A 17,180-nucleotide genomic window follows, 5' to 3' on the forward strand; every position below is an offset into this window, starting at 1 on the left:
CATTCCTAAGCCAAATCTTTTATACCGATTACAAAGAACAGGGATCAGGGTGGTTGGGGGTGTTGGTTACGAGTGAATCAACTTTGCTGCCTAAATGGACCTGGCTTTCCCACTCACTAGCAGCAAAGCTCATCTAGCTCAGAGCTGTTACAATTATCAAATACAATAGCCACATAACAGCACCGTATAAACTGAAAAGACATTTTAGAGTTTATGGTACTTCCTATCGTCGCTTTAACCTGGGTGTCTGATGGCTTTCGGCAGCAAGAAATTCAGACTTATCACACCGAAAGGGAACCTGAAAACTTTAGCGCAGGGGTAGCGCAGTGTGGAGCAACAGCAGGTCCAGGATGATGACAGACACACTGAAAATGAACTAGAGATTTCTAAATCATACAGAGGGTTCTGCAAGGCTCCATGAAAATCCACCGTCACACAAAAAGAACAACAGCACGCACAGGGCTTCCCATGAAGGGAACTGAGACCCTTCCTCTGCTTTGGAGGTTCCTGTGCACTGAGTCAAGGCTACTCCCCTAAAGTTGGGCCTGTGGGTTCCAAGTGCCCCTAATGGGACTCAGTGACAACTGTAAGATGTCAAAAGCTCAAACACAAACACTCAAGTTGGTCCTGGAAATACTGTTTGTTCAATGTTAAGTGGCCACAATGGCTTTAGTTCAGTAGGGCATAAACCTCTTACACTACAAAAAATATAGGAGCAAAGTAAATCATGCCTCAGCATTCCAGACTGTTCTTATTCAATTTTAAGTGAGAACCCAGATCTGCATGGATGGCTGGTCTGAGTTTTGAGTCTGAGTCCTCAGGCATCCTAATTGCTATGATAACAGCAACAGAAGAGCCCCAGATAATGAACCAGCCAGCTTTATAAAACATCCAGCCCAACACGCGGTGCTTTTGTTTGGCAGGGAACTCTGTACCAAGAGCCTTGTCCTGCTGCTCTCTATGCACCACAGGGCTGCCGTGCTGAGAGACAGACATGAGGTTCACGGTGGAAAGGGGACTTTGTGTCACAAGCGCGTGCCTGTCCGCTCACACCCCAGTCTGCTGTAGATAAAGCAATAGTGTGACTCATTCTAAGGGGCCTGATGTGTTACCATCCTGCAGACACACAGAGCTCCCTAAGAGCCGGCTCTGAGGCTGGTGGGAACAACACGGGGCCAAGTCAGCACATTTGAGACCTCTTCTGTCCATTCATCACACAGAGACAGTAATTCTCACATCAGATCTGTGAGACCGTGTGAGACAGCAGCCACGCTCCTTCAGGGACCATGCAGCCTGTGATTTAGATTTCAGGCCATCAGCTCAGGGTAGAGCATACAATTAATCACCCAGGAAAAGGGCTGAGATGGAACTGGCTAAGGATGGACACCAGGCCTTTGCTGTTAGTTAGAAAGAGCCTTAAATATACCCCGGTCTAGCCAGGTTGGTGTTGCCCAGATCGTTAGTAACATGTTGTAAAACCTGAGTGACAGTCAAGCTGTTGTAAACACCATGGGCTGCTTCTTGGGTCAACACTTGTCAAATAAAGAGGACCCATTAATGTGGGGCCTGGTGGTGCAGGCATATAATCTCTGTTACTCAGAGGCTAAGGGAGAATGACTACACTTTCAAGGCTTGCCTGGGGCTATGGGGTTATTTCAAGGCCAGCCTGAGCCACTTAGTAAGAGCCTGTCACAAAAGAATAGTTTTTTTTTTTTTTTTCCCCAAAGAAAGTCCAGGGGTGTAGCTCAGTGGCAGAGTTCTTGCTAGCACACACAAGGCCCTTGGCTCAGTCCCCATTACTGTGGTTGGGAAACGGTAGGTGTGGGCCAGTGTACTGGTCAATGATTGTCATGTATGGAATTCACTGTAATTGTAAATCAGGTTACCTAAAGTTAAACTAGCTAAATATGCAGGACTTGATGTCTGACACTTGTTCTAGAGTGATCCAAGAGCAGGAGAGGGGGGAGAGGAAGGGATTGGGATTATTGAAACAATCTGACCACGTTGGTAACTGTTAAAGCTAATCATAATCATGACCACATAGGTCCATTCTACCCTCTTCCTTCTGTTTGTAGTTTCAATTTTCCAAAACAAAAATATTTTTAAGTTAAACTAGTAAATAGCATGAGTGCCCAGAGGTGCTCAGTGTCATTTCTATTCCCTTTCAGGGAAAACCCATCAGACTAAAATTCTTAGTGATCCTATCAAGCAGTTCAACAAAGATGCTGCCTGGAAGAAATCCATTGCTCACATGCAGTATCACCCCTTTCTCCAGTAAACTCTGCTTTTTGGCCGTCATCACAAAGTAGTGTGTGTCATCTTTGTAATAGACGATGTTCTCTAAGTCAATACCTGCAACAGAAGACAGACACGTGAGAATCATGGAGACTGGGACACAGGGGATCCACAAGGCTGGGCTGGGGTCTCACAGAAAAGGGCTGAAGAGTGCCGGACATGAAAGCTGTGTAGGCTCAGAGCCTCCCAGCCTGCACAGCGCACGGAAATCACAAGGCTTGCTTTCCTTTGTGCTGCATTAACTCACTCAGTATCCTAGGTTACCCACGACCGCCACTAACCAAAACATGATACGGGAAAAGCAAAGCAAAGGCCAATCTACAAGAGGGGATGAGTCAGGTACCAGGTAAAACCTCTGATCATCAACAAGGAAGCTGGAGGCATCTCCTAGATTCAGGATAGATACCTGAATATATAGAGGGAAATAGTGAATCTTTTTTATTCAGTGAACCTGCAAGATACATGGAATGGAAAGAAATCAAGTTCTGGGAAACAAAATGAAGACACTTTTTTTGTGTCATGGCAGCAGAATAACTCAGTCCACCAGAAACAGTCACACACAATCCATTCCTTCCCGGCAATGGTTGCCAGCGAGCTCAGATGACCTCAGAGAAAGCCAACGGTGATAGCATAGGTCAATGTCAACGAAACCAGAGCTGCCAGTGGGCAGCCTGCTCATCCGGCAGAGAGCCTGGCTCGTAGAGCAGGGGAAGGAGCTGGGGATGAGTTGACAGAAGGTAAAAGCAACAACAAACCCCAGGGCAGCCTGGTCACTGTGCTGAGGACGACACATGACAGCAGCGTGTGGAAACGTGCTAAGAACAAAGGATGGGGGTGGATAAGAACAGAAGACAAAGGACATAGCAGGGACAGCCACGGCCACCCACACCAACAGCCTCTGGGCTCTCGAGGCATTGACACCAACCTGTGGCTTCTCTCAGTTCCTGGAAAAATTTTTGGTTAAATATAAAAGCCACACCGCTGATCTCCTCTACTTTGGCCTCTGCGGTTGTATTTCGGTTAATAAAATTTGCCGTAATGGCAATGGCTAGCTTGCCACGGAATTCTTTCCGACGAAATCCTGGAGGGAAAAAGAGAGAAGGAATAAGAACTTCAAATGGGGGAGGGGGTTCAGAGTCAGGCAAAGTAGGCAACTCACCTAACAGGGATAGAATAATTCAAGAAGGAAGGCCCCTCCCACACACATCATGGACAATGTGAAATCCATCTGACCAAATTACTGCTCAGTACCAGCGGTTACCCTTAAAATGGAGGGGTGCTATGTGCCTGGCACATTTGTGCATAGACTAAAAGCTGTGGTACCAATAGCTTGTGTCCTAGTGCTCTGTGGGAAATATCCCGAGCAGGCACTGACTGGGCAGCACACATGCACATTCTTAGGGCTGTGGTCTCTGGGAACATGTCAGCCTCCAATCTGTGATGGGCCAGACAAGGGAGAATGGGCCAAAGCCAGTACCTTCCAGGGTGTTTCTACGCCCATCTCCACCAATGATCACTTCAAACTCATACTCTGATACAGGATGAGTCTTGGGGTGTACCAATGCTCGCCATCCTATCCCTGTGGACCAAAAGCAAAATGAAGGTCACAGAGGAAGCCATACTCAGACCACATGGATCACATGACATCTTAGCCCAGAGTACTACATGTTATAGAATAAAGGCCAGATTCATGCAGAAAGTTTTGACAAGAGCTCACAAAGACACTTTCTTTACCTTTGCATTTGCTACAATACAAATGCCTGCCACGCCCAACATCACGTCAAAGGCCTCTTGGGTAAGCCAAAAGTTCTCAAAAGCCCAGGCTTCGTGAACAAAGCCCCTTTAGTCAGCTCTGAAAACCACCTGCGAGTCCTTCTGGTTCCTCCCATGATCTCATCTGTTCTCACCCACTCAAGTGCCCTCACGCCTTCCTCTGTCCAGTCCGACTCACGCTCATTCTCTTGGTCCTCAGGAGGTTGAACGAGTCCTTGGAATTCCACATTGACATGGATTTCGATGCCTAAGATCAAGGCTACTTTCAAGAGGATTAGCTGGAGCTGACGGATACCTAGAAGAACATGAAGATTTTGATGGTAAGGGGACAGGAGAGCCCTATGGTGTCTACCCTCAGGCTCCCACCCATCAGTGTCTGCTGTCGTAGCAAAGGCATGTCTCAGAAGTTCTCTTTCTCCATGTTGTAAAGGTAACATCAAACAGTGGAACAAACATTCTGAATATACTAGGCCACCCTACTTCTGGAGCCAGGTATTCCAAATAACCTGATGACAGAGAGGTCCTGTGAGAGCCACTGTTATCAGAGCAGCCACAGTCTTCAGAGGCACCCACTTACTACAAGCACAGGTGAGGTGTACTCATAGGTAGCATGCCACAGCATCCACCTTCCATTCTAACATCCTACTAACCAAACATGTTTCTACCAGATACATAAAAGAAAGCACAGCCCCATCCTATCTCTAATCGTTTCCCACCACCAGCGACTTACAGTCGTGGAAACTGAGGTCCAAAAGGACTGAATCCTGCTCATGATCACAGTAATACATGTATCTATCTGATGCTTAGTGAATTCCTACTAGATCTGGCATCGACGACAGGTTACAGTGAGACAGAAATCCTGTCCCTGGTCTAAGATATCTCTGCCCTAAGATATTTCTGCCACAGAAAAAGACCACAAATCCAGTTAGTCAACAACCCTAGGGTCTCTCTAAGGTCAAATTTACCTGCAGCTTGTGACTAAAGAGCTATGAGCACGTGCAAATCCTCTGTTAAGTCCTTCTGGTTACTCTGCTCAGCTGACCATATCCTCGCCCTTCTGAGTCACACTTCCAAAGACTCACTGAGACCCATGCTAGCACACAGTTTATTTCTGCAGACAACTGTGGGTTCCAAGATGCTTTACAAATTACAGCCTGGCAGATGGGCCCGAGCACTTCCTCTTGCCAGTGGAATGTGGCAGCCGCCAGCTAGTGTTGGATAAATTGGTATAACCACTTCAAACAGCGAAAGATCTAATGGCTGAATGTATTTCCAGGTCACATATGGAGGAGCTCAGAACAAACACTACTTACTAACACTTCCCTAGACTAATTAATGACAGTAAAAAGACTTCTCCAGCTTGATGATGCAGACACTGTTCCAAACTGGTTTCAGATACGCCACTTCATGAAAACAAGATCATCCTAAGAAAAATACAAGGCTCTGACTTCATGGGAACACAGACTCTCGCTGCAGACTTGGCATTTGTGTCCAAGCTATGATTATTTGTGTGTGGGTTTCCACGTCTGTGTCCCCATGGCACTATTTTCCTGCATCAGTAGAGGGTATGCAAGATCTCAACACAGAACCTAAGCCTGTGTATTCCTTCCACTGAACTAAGAACCACCAGAGGGTTGAAATCCAAACTGTCTACCTTATTTCCGGTGCCTACCCTTACCCCTCCACTGAACTACCATGGTCACCCAGCAAGAGTACTAGGCCCAATTAACAATCCTGTGTGGGGTGGGGGGGGGGGTAGGGGTTTCTGTGTATCCCTGGCTCTTCTGGAATTCACAGTAGACTAGGCTAGCCTTGAACTCAGAGATCTATCTGCTTTTGACTCCTGAGTTCTGGGATTAAAGGCATGAATCACCATGCCTAGCCCCTAAGAATTTGTAAACGAAACTCTCTTTTTTGTACAAAAGACCCACTTGGGGTTAAGAAGCCTAGGTTACAGAACACTGGTGGCAGGAATATATCCTGGCTGAGGAGGAATTCCTCAGGTAGCCTACCTATCTCTGTCTACTGAACATGGAGCAGGAAGAGTGGGTGGTACTCACTGATGTGGTCGATGGCTCCAGCACAGAACTTGCCGTAGAATTTCTTGGCACCCAGACCTCGAAGATCATGTATGGTGAAGGGCCAGAGATGCAAGACATTGTTTCGGGAGAAGGCATCTCGCTTCTCAATAACGACTACCTTGGCTCCCAATAAGGACAAGTCGATGGCTGTGCGGAGACCACAGGGGCCAGCTCCAATGATGAGACACTAGAAAACAGGTGCTTTCAGGGCAGAGACCACACCTTTCAAAACACACTTCTTATAACTATCACTCCTAGGGCCATATTGCCTTCAGGAGTGAGACACCTGAAGCCTGCCTAGGAGAGCACAGGCCCTTGTAATGGCTTGAAGGAAGAACTCATGACTGCTCTGCACAGAGAAGACCAAACCCTACCATGTTTGCCTGGACCAGCCTAGAGGACCTGCAGACAGCAAGGTCATCATCTCAACAAACATGAAAAATCACATCTCATCTTCCATCAAAACAGGACCCTTAGGAAGTTCCTAAGTCATAGGCAGATTTCTGTTTAAATGTAAGATTAGTCACATCCCAGCAATCGAGTCTAGGTCTACCATGCAACTTTCAAGACCCAAAGATTCATGTATGGAAAAATTTGTTCTTTTTTTAATATTTGTTTATTTATTTTATGTGTGAATATGTGAGCCTGAGTGTGTGTATGTGAGCCTGAGTGTATGTGTGTGAATCTTAGTGTGTGTATATTAGCCTGAGTCTATGTGTAAGAGTCTGAGTGTATGTGTGTGAGCCTGAGTGTATGTGTATACACCATCTGTTGAACTCCTTCAACAGAGATCACAAAGGGCACTGATGTCCTTAAAATATATTTATTTTTGGCTATGTGTATGTTTGTGCCTTGCATGTGCCCAAGGAGGCCAGAAGAAGGTGTCAGATCTCCTGGAGCTACAGTTACAACTGTGAGTTGAGTCACCCAGTGTGGGTGCTGGGATCCCAATTCCATTCCTGTGCAAGAAAAGCAAGTGTTATTAACTGCTGAGCCATCTCTCCAGCTCCTGATATGAGTTTTAAAGTCATTTCCAGATTGAAAATTCAGGGATGTGATCTTGATAACCTCCTTGGGACATGACAAACCCTGACCTGAAGCAGCCTGCACAGAAGGAAGATGCACAATGATTTGACTTTGTATTCTCATTCTCTCTCTCTCTCTCTCTCTCTCTCTCTCTCTCTCTCTCTCTCTCTCTGTGTGTGTGTGTGTGTGTGTGTGTGTGTGTGTGTGTGTGTGTGTGTGTGAGAACAGGAGATGCTAAGGCTGGAACCCAGGGCCTGAGAAGCAAGAACTATCTCTGAGCTCCCTTAAAAGGCCCCTCCTTTTATTTTAAATTAAAGTTTAGCAGTCACTCATGAGAATCATGTCTTCTCATCTTTACATTTCTCCATGGAATAGGTCTCTAGGTGTCCCACAGGATAAATTAAATGTTGTGAAAAGCCAAAGGAACAGCCCTGAAGCCACTGGAAATTTGTTCTCTAATTTCTCTTAGACTTCTCACAGACGGAGGTCATCAAAGAGGAAGGCCAGGGTCACTTCTATCCCTGTCACTTGCTCACACCTATCCCGACTCAAGTGAGTGCACATTCTCACTTCCTGACTCGGGTGAGTGCAAATCTCAGGTTTCTGTCCAAGCCTATTTTGTGGACACTCTATTTTTCTATACTGTGAAGACAGCAATAGAAATACTTCCATTTCCAAGGTCCTTGTTTGTGAATTACCATCGACCCTTGGACTATGGATGGGAAGAAGCCTCATGACACTTGTGACAAATCCGTTATCTGGTGCTGAATATGGAAAAGGTGACGGGCCAAGAACCATGAATTCACACTCAGAGCGTATGCTCATATGGGCTTGGCTATGTGTGGCCCTGCTAAGGGACCTGCATTCTCTAACAGTGCGAGGCTAGGGGTTGGGTTCCAGAAAAACAAAAACTTTCTACCCACCTGCCTTCAAACTTTGAATGTTCAAGTAAACAAATACATGAAATATGTTCAGAATAGCGTCTGGTGGGTGCAAGTGTCAAATGAACACGGGTAACAAAGTTGAACCCCTTCAGCTAAGCTGAAGCTGTGGTCTCTCCCACCCTCCTGTTCTCAGCCCCTCGTGGAAGGCAGGTGAAGTTCTTGTGCTATGCTCCCAGGTCCTAAGGCCAGCCGGGTTTACCTTCGTGTTGGTACACGCTTTCCCCTTTTTGTAGTCTTTGTGACTGCCCCGCTTGTCCAATTTGGCCCAGAGGGCTTTGGCCTTCCAGTAGTTGAGCTTGGACTTGAGCTTGTGGTAGAAGGAGCGGTAGTCCTTGGGCTTCAGTTCCAGGTGGTCACAGAGCTCTTGGAAGGCCCTGAGGGTTCCCTTGCAGGTAGTGGCCTGGACAAACCGGTCAAAGAGGACATGAGCTTGGTTCGTTGTCTCCTGCTTCCTCTCCTCCATGCTCCCCTACGCTTGGCACAACCCCACAGGGGACAGTGAAATGGCTGCTGATCCACCTGGCACTGTCACCTTAATCTAGGGGAAAACAAGGAAGAAAAATCAATGGTCAGCATCTCTGTGTTTATGAACATTTCCCTGGAGACATGCTCCTTCCCAAAGCCTAGTGACACTCATGTCCTTGATAGATATTCTCGGAGACTCTCTAGGAACCACACAGGGTGTCGGGAGCTGACAGTCTAGTAGGAAACATGATCACAGAGACGATGTTACAATGGACTATTCAGGGACTGCTGAGGCTTTCAGCTAGGCAAGGAGGGCATGCAAGACTGGGCAGGACAGTCACTCCAACTGTCCTGCGAGGGTCTCATACACTTCAGTCATGAGTGACTCGCAGTTTTCTGGTAGGAAGTTGCAGCAAGCCAAAAGATTAAAACCAAAAGCACTCACTTGTGTGGCTGCCTGGTGAGCTCACTGTCTTGAACCCACTAAATGAAGTACTTAACATGAATGACCCTGAAGTTTACTGAGTGGCTGGTGAGGGAGGCCAGGTGTAGGAGCCATCGGCACAGGGCAGGAGTGGAAACTACTTAAGCAGAGGGTATGCAATGAGAGCCCAGGAGCAAGAAGGGCCCAGGACTCTGCACAAGACCTGAGTACTCCAACCAACCTGACAGAGGCCAGCCAGAAGACAAGACTTTAAAGACTACTGCAAGAATTAGTACAGAGAAGGCTGAAGAAAGCCTAAGGACCGTGTCAGAGATGGCTAAGAAGCAGGAGACATCAGAGTCACCTGGCACATAAGAATTGCAAAGCTTTCCCCTGCGCATGGTACATTCGGAGTGGATTTACAGCTACCGCATTTTCCAAATTCATATTTTAGGATGGCAATGATGTTATTCATACCAAGTACTCATCAGAAATGGCCACCACCAGTCTCCGAGGATGTGTGCAGACAAACATTTGAAGAGGTGGGAGACAGCAACCTTACACACCTCTGCACCCATTCCTCCCCTGATGTCTTTTGTGACATGTTTTATTGGAAGCACTATTCAGAGACAGACAACAAGGAGTGCAGGAATCCCAGCCCAGCCTGGAGTCTGCACTGGACGGTGCACGGCCCTCGGGAAGTGAGCCTTCCTGCTGTGGCAATAGTTCCCATTTCAGAACTGAGGAGGAAGGCCTAATGACCTGCCAGCTCCTGGAGCCCTGAGGTCCTGTGTCAGCCGCTGGGACAGCTCTGCCCGTGGCACTCCTGTAGTGCCCCAGTTAAAACAGCTTACTCATCATCCGTTGTCTCCAGGGTAAATGGCACTGGGTGGAGCTCTGCTTTACCCTGCGATGAGGTGACTGAAGGAACTGGGGAGACGCACTGCACTTAGTACTGAGGGGCAAGGGGCTGCCACTATCCAGTGGACGGACTCAAGCTGGTGGAAATCTCTAGGTGTTGGTGTTGATGGTACCGATTCTCGGAGACAGACCCCAAGTTCTATGACATGGATGACCCTAGGACTGAGTGATGCTGTTTCTTTAGACAAATCACCAAGCAACAGAATGCTCAGGGAATTGGGGGACATTCTGCTTTTCTACCCATCCTGCTAAAACTTCATGGGATTAAATCAACCCCCAACCCCAAGACGCGGCGTCTTGGGTTCCACAGAAGAAGGCGGGAAATACGGGGGTCAGCGGTTCCCCTCCTGCTTCCCGGGAGAGAGTACAAGGCCTAGAGTGCAAGATGATGATTCTTACCACACACACTGCCTTGGCTTCTTACCACAAAACTGTGACTTACTCAACAGCCCCCCTGGCTCTGGACACCAAAAGCCACATTGCTAACAAACATGGATGGCTCGTCTCACTATCCATGTGGCCAAGAGTACAAGATTTAAAAACAACAAAAGGAAGAAGAAGGTGAAGAATGAATTATCTGGGGGTGTGGCTCAGTGGCAGAACATTGGACATGTGGAAGGCTCTGGGTTCATCTCTAGCCCCACAAATAGAGAAGAAATACAAAAACAAGTAAGAGAAATCCTGGAATTAATCAGAACCAACCTCCGGACTCCCCCTAAATAAAGGTTTATTTTAGGTCATGGCAGCAAAAAAAATATTTCGCAGGCCATAAAAAGAGTCCATTCTTTTCTTACAAGCCCAGACTCAGAAATGGTAGTCAGTCAAAAGACAGCTTGTAAGAGTGGAAAAATCCACATCTTTATGACGGATGAGGCAGAAGAAAGGGTGGCAAGGGACAACAAATGACTGTAACTGGGCTTCCAAGGGCGGGCACTGCCCTGCCCCTTTCAATCCCAGCCCTCATACCCTACCCGTGTTCACAACGACCTAAAGCTACTGGAGTTCCAATGCAACGTTCTCCAAGTTTTGCATACACCTGGACTGATCACCCGTGTCAAGAAGGAACATGGTTTCTCTCTGTTCCTAACTGGCTGCCACTGATTAGCTCTTGCCAGAATTCAATGCACTCAGCACCATGTAGTTTTTACTGAATTCAGCATGTTCAAGATTCTACACTACATAGGCTTCCTTTCCTTTCCTTTCCTTCCCTTCCCTTCCCTTCCCTTTCTTCCTCTCTTTCTTTTGGGGCAGGATCTCACTATGTACATAGCTCTGATGTCCTGGAACTCACTATGTAGATCAAGCTAGATTCAAACTCACAAAGATCTGTCTGCCTCTACCTCCCAAATGCTGGGATCAAAAGCGTGGACCACCACACCCATCTCATACCTCATTTCTAGAGCCTTTCCCACTTGTAGCACAATTTCCCTCAATGACCATCTTGGATACTGCTTTCCAAAGAACAGCTCTAGCCATGCAAGCCGTCCTTGGTTGGGTACTGCCTACTCTGAAGGAAATTCTCCCTTCCCCTGAGCTGCTAACCACCCCAGGGAATTCCAAAATCAAATTCCATCATGGCTGAACCCTTTCATTAATGAGCACCCCGATGCCTGTTTGAGTGTACAACGCTATTCTAATGTGCAGTCTCAGCCCAGGTCCCCAAAGGGTGCAGAGTATCTGCTCTGGGTCAGCAGGCAAGTATTAGGCGCCTCGGCTAAGGGATCGTGACCTGGAGGGCACTAATGACACCGGATAAGCAGAAGTAGGCTGGTTCTCAGAACAATGCAACAGGCACCCAGGGTAAAACTACACGAGACAAAGTCCCTTGGGCTGCCTCCCCTTTCGCCTCTGAGAGCCAGGTGCGCACAGCAGGGCGGCCAGCACTGTTCGGGCCATCTCACACACCTAGGCTGTGCTGCACTGGCTCACCCCCCCCCCCCCCGGGAACTTGCCCAGCACTGTGACTCACACTGAGAATGGCCAGGAAGAATGGGCCCATCCTGTTAAGCGTCATCTCCCCCCCCCCCAAATCCTGAAGGTCAAAGCTGCATCACAATCTTCCTGGCTTCTCCTCACGCAGTGTGTCACCCATCCGAACATTCTGGGAAAACCAACGCTCATAATCACAGGAACCTAGAGGCCAGGAAACCTGGCCAGAGAGGGCCAGAGCTCCTAGGGGTGCAAAGGCCAGGGTATGGCAGATGGAGGGAAATGGGGAGGGGTCTGGGGAGGAAGAAGAGCGAGGCCAGGTTTTCGGGTGTCAGGCATCTGTGTGGTTCTGCCACCCTGTGTTTTGTCTCGCAGCAGCTGATTGCTGACTCAGCTGTTTGCACATTCCTGGGCTGTGGAGGAGAGTGCTGAGGAGACAGACAGGCCTGGAAGAGCACAGGGAACAGCCTTGTGCTTTTCATTTCTAATAGGAAAGGCTGCCCTGACTTCCAGCTCTTAAAACTGATGGTAGGGACGGGGTGGGGGAGAGGAATGACTTATAAAAATAGAAAAAGAAAACCAGAAGAATAAGAAAACAGAGGCTCACCTCATGCACCATGTCAACAGGTGTAAAAATCTTGAACCCCGAAGGCCATCTAGGAAGCAATCCTTCCCCTGGCCCACTCTATGGGCACTAAGGCATCCCAAGAGACTCAGAAGTAGGTGAACAGGGATGCTTGCCTTGGAACACTGTTAGGAGGCAGATGCTTTTCTGATGATTGGGTGTCTCTGATTTGCCCTTGAGACAGCACCCAATCACCAGGATGGCTGTGTTCTCAAATGGTCTTCCATTTGAGAGGATGGGCTGCTAGGGTACAGACAGACACAAAGTCTGGCCTTGTGGACAGCCAGAGCCTAACTCAAAGACCTCTGGGTTTGGGTCCCTGTTGCCTGTAACTGCTTCAGCTACTCAGCTCACAGCTCTTAGACAAGGCTCCAGCTCGAAGGAAGCAAACCAAAATTAAATAGTATGGAGGTTCTTAAAGAATCAGAAACAGAACTATGCCATGACGCAATAATCTCAACTCTAGATGTATATCTGAAAGAAATGAAAGCAAGATCTTCAGTTTTTGTATACTCTTGCTTTTGGTTGTATCATCCACAATGGATAAAGTATCAACAGGTGACTAGATAAAGAAACTGTATGTGTACACACGTACACACACACACATACATACACACACATACTTCAATACAACCCAGCACGTGAGGGAGATAGAGACAGGGGGGTGAGGAGTTCAAGATGAGGCTTAGCTGTGTGAGACCCTGATAGCCACCACCAAGGTCAAAGGCAAATGCTCTATGCCTTCACTTAAGTGAGATAGTTAGGAAAATCAGAGAAGGAGTAGAACAGTGGTTGTCAGGCCTAGAGGTGAGGGAGACAGAGTTACAGAGAGGTATGGTGTGGGAGGCTGCATCGATTTGACTAGCCTGGCTGGCCAGAGAACTCCAGTGCTGGGTTGACAGCTGCAAACCACTGTGGCTAGCTCTGACATTGTGGGCTCTGAGAATCTGGACTCAGGTCCTCATGCCTGCGAGGCAAACACTTCCCTGAGCCATTTCCTCAGCTTGTTTAGTTTGCTTGGGTTTCTGTGATGTGTCTCACTTAGCTCAGGCTGATCTCAAACTCACTGTGTAATCAATTAAGGCTGGCCTCTAACTCCTGATTCTCCTGCCTCTACTTTCCAAGTACTGGGATTACAAGTGTTAGTCACCAGGCCTGGCTGGATTACTATAGCTCTACAGCTCTGTAACAATTACTGAAATCAGGGAACAGGAGTCCCTAAGCTATATACTTTTCTTTCAAATACTGTTTTGGATATTCAGGGCCCCTAGGAATTTGGTTGAGAATTTTAGTTTTTCGTTTGTATTGGATAATGTTGACATCTTAAATTTTTCAGCACACGAAGGTGGGATGTATTTTCATTTATGTGTATTCTCTTTCAGTAATGCTGTAGGGGTTGTATTGTATAAGGCATTTACCTTCTTGGTTAACTCTCAAGTATTTCATCTTTTTGAAACTATTGTAAATTACTTTTGCAATTCCCTCGGATCATCCCCTGTAGGGCACAGAGATGCAGTTGCCCTGTGCAGGCTGGCTTTCCTGAGTCCTTCATTAGTTCTCATGGGATTTGTGGATGGAATCTCTGGAGTTTCCGAAGCAAAAGATCCTATTACCTACCAACAGCGACGATGTCACCTTTTCAGTACCTTTTCTTGCCAAACTGATCTAGATAACGTCTAACATCACACTAAAGGAAAGCAGCGGAGGTGGGCGCTGGGCCTGGGCCCTGACGTCAGCAGCAAAAGCTTTGTCTTCACTTCCAAGCACTGTTTCCTGTGTCCTCACTAGTGATCGTGGCATGTACTGTGTCTTCAGTAGTGATCTATGTCTTCTCTAGTGATCACAGCATGTATGTACCGTGTCTTCACTCACTAAGGAGCAGTGTGTACTGTGTCCTCACTAGTGAGCACGCTGTGCACTGTCCTCACTAGTGAGCACGCTGTGCACTGTCTCACTAGTGAGTGCTCTTTACTATGTCTTCTCTAGTGAGCATGGTGGGTGCTCACAAGAGAGCACGGGTTTCTGTGTCTTCTCTACCGAGCATGATAATTATAGTGAGCTTTTCTATATATGTCTTCTTTGAAGTTGAGGAAGTTTTTGTTCTTAGTTTGTTAAGTGTCTTCATAGAGATGTCAACTCCACAACTATTTGTTTCTGGATGTACTCTAGCCCACAATCTTTTCTGACCTCTCATGCTGTTTAGCATCAAGCTCACACCCAACAGAACTATAAAGAAACATGGAATCCGTCTTGTCCCCACAGCATCCCTCCCCACACTTTGGTAGCCTTCATACGCCCTGCCATTCTGCAAACACATCATTAAATATCTCTCTTAACTGCAAGCATCCTCAAGGCTGTGACCAGGTCTTTGCAGCCATAGCCTGATCTATAATGGGAACACACTATTTTTCCGTGGAGCTGGTGGGGTAGGACAGGAGCCAAGCAATGGCGTTCTTGAAGGGATGATGCTATGGTAGTGAACTACTGGAGCCTTCACGGCTGAGAAGAAGGTGAAGAAGAGCTGGGAAAGATCACAGAGAGCACTCTGGGGACTGTGGACCATCTCTACAGTGTTCCCCAAAAGCTAACATCACACGATCTCTGGGTTCTCTTCCAAGTCTCTAAATCTGCAAGAATGGCCAATGGAGAAATGGAGAAATGAAGTGAGCCAGAACCAAACTGACCTCCACCTGGGGTTCTGCTTAAGCAAACACCCAAAAAAACAACCACGACCAACACTGGTCAATGATGCCCATCGTGACTCTCAAAAGCAAGTAGAAAGGAGACTCAAGGAGAAAAGTCTACAGGCTTTGTGCCTTACAGTTTTATCCGTCAAATGAAAAGAACTTGCGTTGTGAAGGAACTGAGGTGATGAATATAAAATGGATCTATCAGGCACACAGCGAGCACAGCCAACCACAGCACTGTTATCAGCTAACTGTGAAAGTAAGTGTACCAATTGCCTTTCTCAGTGCTGTGAGCAGATGTTGGGCAAGAAGCGGCCTGTGAAAGGGAAGGTTCCCTGTGACTCATTGTGGAGTAGACAGGTCATCAGGGTGGGAAAGACAGCAGCAGGTGCAGCGCTCAGCTGTGGCAGCAGAGCTGCCTCACATCTGAGAAAGTCAGGAGAATGCTGGAGATCCTCTCCCCGCATCCCCTCCGACTCAGGCTAACATACCAGCCAGTGCTCACACCCAGGCTCTCCCTCTCAGTTAAACCTTTGGAAATACCAGGTACTGAAGTTTGTCTCCTAAGTGAGTCTAATTTGAATCAGGCTGATGATGAAGCTTAATCATCACCGTAAGTCTCAGCAGCGAAAGGTTGTATGTGGTCTTCGTGGATGGCTCCCCTCTGTAAGTGAAATAGTGTGCTTTGCACCAATGACTACCCTATATAACCAAAATAGCGAGGCAGGTTGGGGTGTGAAGGAAAGAGAAACACTTCAAATTATCTTTAGTCTGTCATACTCTGCCTCTTTGTTGAGTCCAAGAGGTGTGGTGATAGCAATGGGAGGGAGGGGCTAAAAGAATGACATCTGTGTGTGTGTTTGGCCATACTTTCATTGGGAAGATATGAAGTCTCCTCGGTAGCGATAAAACTGAATGGTTACCTGACGTCATAGAGGCCCATGGCTGATACTGAAAATCTTCAGTTGCTCTTTCACCTTAGTCTTGCAGACAGGGTCTCTCAATCAAACCCAGAGCTCCCCAATGAGGCTAGTGCCAATAGGCAGCTTCCTCCAGGGATCTCTTGTAGCTACCTGTCTTCTGATGCTGAATTATAGGCAAGCCACCACACCCACCCAGCACTTATGTGAGTTCTGTGTGCTCTGAACTCTGGTGCACCTCCCCTTTACAGCAAGTGGAACATCTCCCCAGCCCTAGCGCCTTCATTTTGTTCCTGGTAAATTGCAGCTTCAAGAAGCTTAGGGCTAGAGAGAGCGGTTGGGGGTTCAGAGTACTTGCTGCTCTTGCAGAGGACCCAGGTTGAACTCACAGAGGAGCTGATAGATTTAATTCCTGTTCTGTTCTCCTCCTATACCAGGCACATACATGGTACATACACACATGTAGACACTCACATATACACATGAAATAAAAACAGGTAAAGATTCCAAGGGGCAGTGCAGTCTTGCTTGGGTCAGAACTGCCTAGGGCCCATAACATTGCTGTTTTGAAAACCACTGGAAAATGCAGCTTTAGGAATGAAAGCTCAGCACAACGCATGCTCAGGATCCTTCAGGGGGACAAGCAGCTGCATCTGCTAGAATATGAATACTTGGCTATCAGTAAATATGCAGTTTCAAGTACACTGAGCAAGGGCATGCAATCCAGGATTCTTCTTATCACAGTCTTATCACAGCATCTGCTCTTTAGAAAAGGAGTCTTTTGCAAAGGGAAGCAAGAGAAACCCAGTTCCCTAGGAATGTTTCCTCTTGGCTGTTGAAAGGTAAAGCAGTTAAAACAGTGTTAACCTGTCTGCATTTTTTAAGCAGTCTCTAGCACATGCCCACCCCACCCCACCCCATACTCACTGTAGGAAGTCAGGGCGGACAGGAGAGAGGAATTTCAGCCCCCTTCTACCAACTGCACAGAGCGGAATCACAACAGGATGCAAAGGCCAGCATCCTCTGGCCCTACTAACCTGAAAGTGTTGCTCCCATACAGGGCTGAGAGGTGGGAGGGTCTGATTAGGGA

General features: G+C 47.4%; 1 protein-coding gene across 8 annotated transcripts in view; it reads right to left on the reverse strand.

Moving 5' to 3' along the window:
• Mical3 (microtubule associated monooxygenase, calponin and LIM domain containing 3) overlaps positions 1–17,180 on the reverse strand; it is a 178,589-nt gene that overhangs the window by 100,026 nt on the left and 61,383 nt on the right. For all 8 annotated transcript variants that reach the window (XM_051203661.1, XM_051203660.1, XM_051203662.1 and 5 more), the window contains exons 2-7: positions 8,319–8,657; positions 6,129–6,336; positions 4,247–4,363; positions 3,773–3,874; positions 3,221–3,376; positions 2,252–2,352 (exon numbers count right to left, since the gene is read on the reverse strand). In XM_051203661.1, the coding sequence (XP_051059618.1) occupies positions 2,252–2,352; positions 3,221–3,376; positions 3,773–3,874; positions 4,247–4,363; positions 6,129–6,336; positions 8,319–8,582 (948 nt within the window). In that variant the 5' untranslated portion in view covers positions 8,583–8,657. The remainder of the gene's footprint in view (positions 1–2,251; positions 2,353–3,220; positions 3,377–3,772; positions 3,875–4,246; positions 4,364–6,128; positions 6,337–8,318; positions 8,658–17,180) is intronic.

This window comes from Phodopus roborovskii, unplaced genomic scaffold (genome assembly GCF_943737965.1).
Source record: "Phodopus roborovskii unplaced genomic scaffold, PHOROB, whole genome shotgun sequence".
Taxonomy (NCBI): Eukaryota; Metazoa; Chordata; class Mammalia; order Rodentia; family Cricetidae; genus Phodopus; species Phodopus roborovskii.